This window comes from Aegilops tauschii, chromosome 3, assembly GCF_002575655.3.
Source record: "Aegilops tauschii subsp. strangulata cultivar AL8/78 chromosome 3, Aet v6.0, whole genome shotgun sequence".
Classification (NCBI taxonomy): Eukaryota; Viridiplantae; Streptophyta; class Magnoliopsida; order Poales; family Poaceae; genus Aegilops; species Aegilops tauschii.
In genome coordinates this window covers 629195380-629201260 of record NC_053037.3, presented here as the reverse complement: position 1 = coordinate 629201260, position 5881 = coordinate 629195380, and the positions used below count along the sequence as shown (strand labels likewise).

Genomic DNA, 5881 nt, shown 5'->3' with positions numbered 1-5881 from the left:
CCTTCCCGTTGGCACGCCGCTCTTTCAGGTGATCGCCCCTGCCTTGGCCATGATTGTAGGGACCCCCTCCCGACTCTTCCGAGCCAACCTCCATGGTGCAGCAGACGTATGTGTGCACGTTGACGGCTAGGACGAAGGAGGAACTCTAAGAAATTAGATAATGTTAGCAGGGGGGAAGGCCATGTGTTTTATGAAGCAGCATAAACTTTAGGAATAAGACAAAAAATGCATGGAAGTGGCAAAGTTGCAATCCTCATTCCAAATACACAAATGGTTAGTATAATCTAAGCAGAAGCCCATGCCCATGCCCCTGCCCCTGGCTTTCCAACTACGGCCTCTGCCTCTCTTTCTTTATAAACACCAACAACCATTCTCTGTCTTGTGGGCGTGAGAGAGAGTCTCGGATCAGGACAGGACAACAAGCCCCTTCATTGCCTATCCTTGTGGTCAATCGAAGCTGATCCTTCCTTGTTTGCGGCTGTAGTCGCCGTGGAACCCCAAGGCCAAGGTGAGTGCTTCTTCCCTTCCCTTTCCTTCCCCTCCCCTGTCTGTTCATGTTGTTAGAATCCATGCATGGATTTTTCTTTCTTGGGGGGAGTCAATCTATTAATGTGGAGTACACGCCCACCTGAATTGATAATCTTAATCACTATTCAGTTTTTATTCATTCCTCAGCTCGTATTGTATTGTGCACACTGACGTACTGTCATAATTTACTTTATGATTGATTGATTCTTACTCCCAAGTAGTAATACTAGTATGTTCCCTTCCCCAATCCCAGCCCAGATGATGTATGGAGGTAGATCTGATCTGGAGTTCGAGTAGTACCATTTCAGCTGCTGGCCTAGCTAGTATGCTTTTCTTTTGAACGGGGGCAAAAGAATTTCCCTCATCCCTTAATTAAGGAAGAGAGTTACCTAGTTAATTAATGGAAACCGGACGGCAATGATCACAAACCACTAAGCAGCACACACATAAAACTCCACACACCTCAACATAGTGGACCCCAATAACCTAGCACTCCAGCTTCATGGTCATCACTTCTCCCCAACTAACTTAATCGCCCTCCCTAATCTCCGAGCAAGCGACTCCGACTTCGTCGAAGACTATCGTCGATCCAGCCCTCACTGTAGACGCTACTGGAAACTCAAGAAGACCCATGCCCAAACTCAGTACCCTACGGCAAGGGCAGCGCGGTTATTTTTGTTTTTGTTTATGCAATCGAATCCTAGTGTCTTGTATCCTTCCGTCTCTCACTTCGACTTTTTTTTACTGTATCTTTTTTTCTTCAGGCATACATCATGTCTCGTGATCCAGTTGATTTAAGTCCAGGTCAGCTACATAAGCTAGCTGAGTTGATCCACCGACAAGAAGTGCAGAAGCTTCAAGAGCTTAAGTTCGAGTCATATGCGGAGCAGCAAAAGTATCTCAAAGATGCGAAAGATGCCCGTGATAAGGTGTACCATGTCCTTGAAAGTGCACAGGACATGATAGCGCAAACCAAGGATCCTGCCAAGCAACAAATTGCCAAGGATGTCAATGACTACTGCACCAAGACTATTGGCACATCCCTCCAATTCATCCGTAGTTACAACACACGTCTCACCTACCTTGACAAGCTCAAGACCCACAGTGATGATCTCATCAACCAGCTAAAGTGGCTCAATCCAGCCACCCAGCAGAAGGAAGCTCAGCGCCTTGCTCTTGAGGCCGGCATGTATAAGAAAGCTGCGCTTGACAATGCCAAAAAGTTTCAGCATTTTGTACCAAATCAATTCTCAAAATGGCTCAAGGAAAGCAAAATCTTGTTTGAAGATCTTGTGCAAGAGTATGTCCCTACATCATCATCATCATCATTATTATTATTATTACTGTTATCACTATTATTATTATTATTTCACATGATGGGAACTGGAAACCAAAATTGATTTTTTATGAAAATAGTAAGATATTGAACTTTGCTGAAATTTGTAGAAATCCTGTTGTACTTGCTTAACATTGCTAAAATATTTTTAACATTCCTGAGAACAAATAAAAGAAATTTTTAAATCACTTAGAGAATACAATCCTTGTTTACTCTTTAGACTTAATGACAGTACTTTTGCGGTAGTACATGTAACTTCAATTGCTTTCCTCCTTGCAGTAATATGGCAAAGCTTGGTTTTAGGGGGGCTTTCAAAAACTTGGGTGATATACAAAAGCTACAGGTATGAACTAACTTATTCTCTAAACCTTGCCCTTTATAAGTTTATCACAAATTAATTGCTTAATTAACAATGTTTAAGGTGTCATAGTACAATTTTTGTCTCAGTACTTAAATATTATTCTAATTTTTATATAAAAAAGGATTCGTGGTACTGTGCAGTGTGAACAAAAGGTTTAAAAAGGAAAGAAGTCAGGACATAAAAAAATATGTTTCAACTCATCAAGAGTCAAGATATAGAACGGATATATGCCGTATTCTTCAGAGCTCCAATTTGTTGAACTAAACTAAACTGAATTGAAGTAGTTGAATTTGGTGATTTCAAGTCCATTTTTTTAACCCATGTATGGTGAGAACTTGGTACTAAATATGTTGGAATTTCGTCCGCGGATCAATCACATCAAATCACCACGAACAGGTCACGCAATTTTTTATAGCAAAAGGCACGTGTTGTGCCTCTCTTCTTTCCTCTTTTTTTCTTTTTTTTCTTTTCTTTTTCTTCTCTTCAGGATACAATCTCACGTTACAAGCTTTCAGCCTAGACACACACGGCCAGACAAAAATACTGACACGTACCATAACCAACACCACCACTCCTAACCAGACTAGAAACCTAATCCTAAGCTAGTACTAACCTACACGGACATGAACAAACCTGCTAGTACCAAGACTGCGCATATGGCATGCAAGCCAACTATGACACACGTACGGGTCAATTAACATGTCAAATAAGGAAACGTACTTAGACCTGAACACTAACTGGATTTAGTGGCAGGATTATTGCTAACTGCATGTTTTCCAGGTATATGACAATATTATTGCACAAGCCGGACAAGGAAAACCCGTGGTGACTTACACATTTGAAGCTTTGGGAAAATTCGGGGTTGCAGTTTTGGTTTTTACAGCAGGTGTAATGGTGTGGGACATATTCACTGCAGAGGATAAGCTGGAGGCAGTGGTTAGGAATTCAGTGACTGCTTTAACTGCAGCAGTTGGCCTTGTGGTGGGAGACCTAGCTGCTGCTGCTGTAGAAGCTGGATTCATAGCGCTTAACATCCAAATCGCTTCTGCAGCTGTCACGGTAGTCGGAGCAGTCGTCGGGTTCGGAATTGGTGTGGTCATTGGGATTGCTGCAGGTGCACTGCTTGACTTGATTTTCAGCAGTGGAACGAGCCAGGTGAAGATAACAGACGGGCTTACTGTTTGCCGTGTGGCACCTATGCCCGATGGTCTTCCACTTGCTCGTCTGGTGAAGCACAATTACCCAGAACTGTGAACTGTTTATGCTACCATATATGCGAAAGGGATATATACTTATGTCTTTGTGTGAGTACGTAAGTGCCGATATATTGTGCACTCCGGCCTAAAATAAAATAATATCCCGGCAAGGAAGCTGTTGTATTCCGTGATGAATAAAATACATGTTGATTCGATGATATTGTTTTTGATCGACTTTGGGTTATATGCTTCTATTTATAGAAAATATGGGTTAAATAGATATTTATGCTTGAGTTTGGTGGATGAAGCATCTTCACTACATGATCCCGCAAGTGCCTCTGAAACACCAGAAGCCAAGAACAAACGGAGGGCATTCTCCGTCAAGGTTGCGTTCTACCAAATGAGCTAGACGGGCGTGATGAATGAGTGCTTCCACAGCCCCTACACCATGCATCTTTCTTTATAAACTCACAGGTACCAAAAGGAGAGAGCACCAGCATAAAATGAGAAAAAAAGAAAGAGAGATTATAATGGATCAGCATAGTGCTTGAATGAAATGAAAGACATGATGGCATCTTCAGAAGATCCTCACGCACAACCGGGCGCCCCAACCTGCCGGCTCTTCACGCCATCACTTGAGCCACTACTCCACTAATTAGCTTCATGCACTAACTGTCCTAAAGTATCTCCATGCTCCACAAGACCCGGCAACCACTTGTGGCCGAACAACCTACATACATGAGGAAAGCTAGCTCACAACTCACATGTAGCTACCAACCTGCGTCTACTAACAAACTATGACTTGGCTAGATCACTTGGCTCAATCTTAACGAGCAGCTCGTGACGCTTCAGCCACTGTCGCATCTTGCCGCATCTCACGGCACCATCGGCATCGCACGGCAGCCCAGCATCTCGCGTACTTCGCGCATACAGATGAAAATTCACTGGACACTTGATAAGCTAGACTAAACTACATGCAAAAGGCTGGTCACCATGCACCATCTTGTCGTGGATGATGCCCTCGCCGCACCAATCACCATGTTGTCTTGCCGTACGCAGCAGACACCACTTGACGTGGACGACGCCTTCATTGCACCGATCGCCACGCCATCACCATCTCGCGGCATCGCACCGCAACTGGCCACCAACGGCATCACGCTGACCGACAGCTTCACCTCACGTATAGTTCTCCACCCCACATGATATCCGCGACGCCGTCATCAGCGCCGTGGATCTACAAGGCTCCGATACCAATTGTTGGTGCTGCCTCTCACAGCACCCTTCTTCTTCTACCTCTTGTTGCCTCACACAACTCTCTTCTTTCTTTGCCTCACACAAGAACACACATCGAGTGAGAAGAACTGAACACAGAACACACACATACACACACTTCACCAAGGAGAAAATGCTTTGCCACTTGCTCGGGGTGAGAACATATGCACTACACGTTTCCTCTAGCCCTCACGGCCCGTTTTCTCATTGACTGAAAGTAGTATATATACAAGGGACCAGGCACTCACGCCCATGTACTCACACACAACCTAGACGCCACAACTTGCCTGCTCTTCATGCCACCACTTGAGCAGGCCCGTCAACAAGGTTGTGCGAACTGTGCGATAGCACACGGCCCCCAAAATCGTGGGGCTCCGATTGGGGAAAACCAACACACCGTCCTATAAAAAATAAACTAGCTAGAACCACCCCCGTTCATCAGCCTGATCTGATGCGAGTCATCATAGGTTCCACGCCCCGAGATATCAGTAACCTGAGCGCCACCTTCCCTCCTCGAGTCTTGATCGAGTGCCGCCTCCTCTCCACCCCCGAAAGTGCCTCCAGTCCGATCTCCCTAAGTTGAAGGTGAATCGAGCCTGGCCATGGCGCCAAGCGGCATGGGGGCGTCCAATCCGTGGCTTATGGTAAACCGAGTGCTGCGGCTCACCCACGGCTTACGGTAAGCCGATATGTAATTAAACAGTATTTGTCGGCAAACTGACGCCTTAGAGTAAGCCGGGTGACGTTTTTAGCCGTGATCGTGCACGCACCCTTGGCTTAGCGTAAAACTCAACAAATTGTAGATCAGGAGAATATATCACTACTACTTAAAAAGAATATAAGGTTCCCATTTCACCTTTCTTCTCACCAACCCTTCGTCCAACCTTTCATGTATATGATAAAATTCACGGTCAAAATTTGATGAATATTTATTTATACAATCACATTATTATTGACAGATAAATCACAAGCTAGCGTATTAGAATATTTATAGCCCGTTGCAATGCACGGGCATTATATATATATATATATATATATATATATATATATATATATATATATATATTGTTTGGGGCACCATTTGCATTTATTGATTTGAATAGAATTAAAACACACATTAACTGATGGAGTGAGAATGAACGAATAAAAAGGAAAGAGATATACATGTTTACATGCATCCTCTTTAGA

General features: G+C 43.9%; 1 protein-coding gene across 1 annotated transcript; it reads left to right on the top strand.

Annotated features, from left to right (window-relative positions):
• The first annotated feature begins 214 nt into the window (after positions 1-214).
• Positions 215-3695, top strand: LOC109768896 (uncharacterized). Its single transcript, XM_020327941.4, has 4 exons — positions 215-508; positions 1293-1828; positions 2144-2207; positions 3006-3695. Exons 2-4 carry the CDS (start codon positions 1302-1304, stop codon positions 3477-3479), a joined length of 1065 nt encoding a protein of 354 aa, XP_020183530.1. The 5' UTR covers positions 215-508; positions 1293-1301; the 3' UTR covers positions 3480-3695.
• Positions 3696-5881: the final 2186 nt, after the last annotated feature.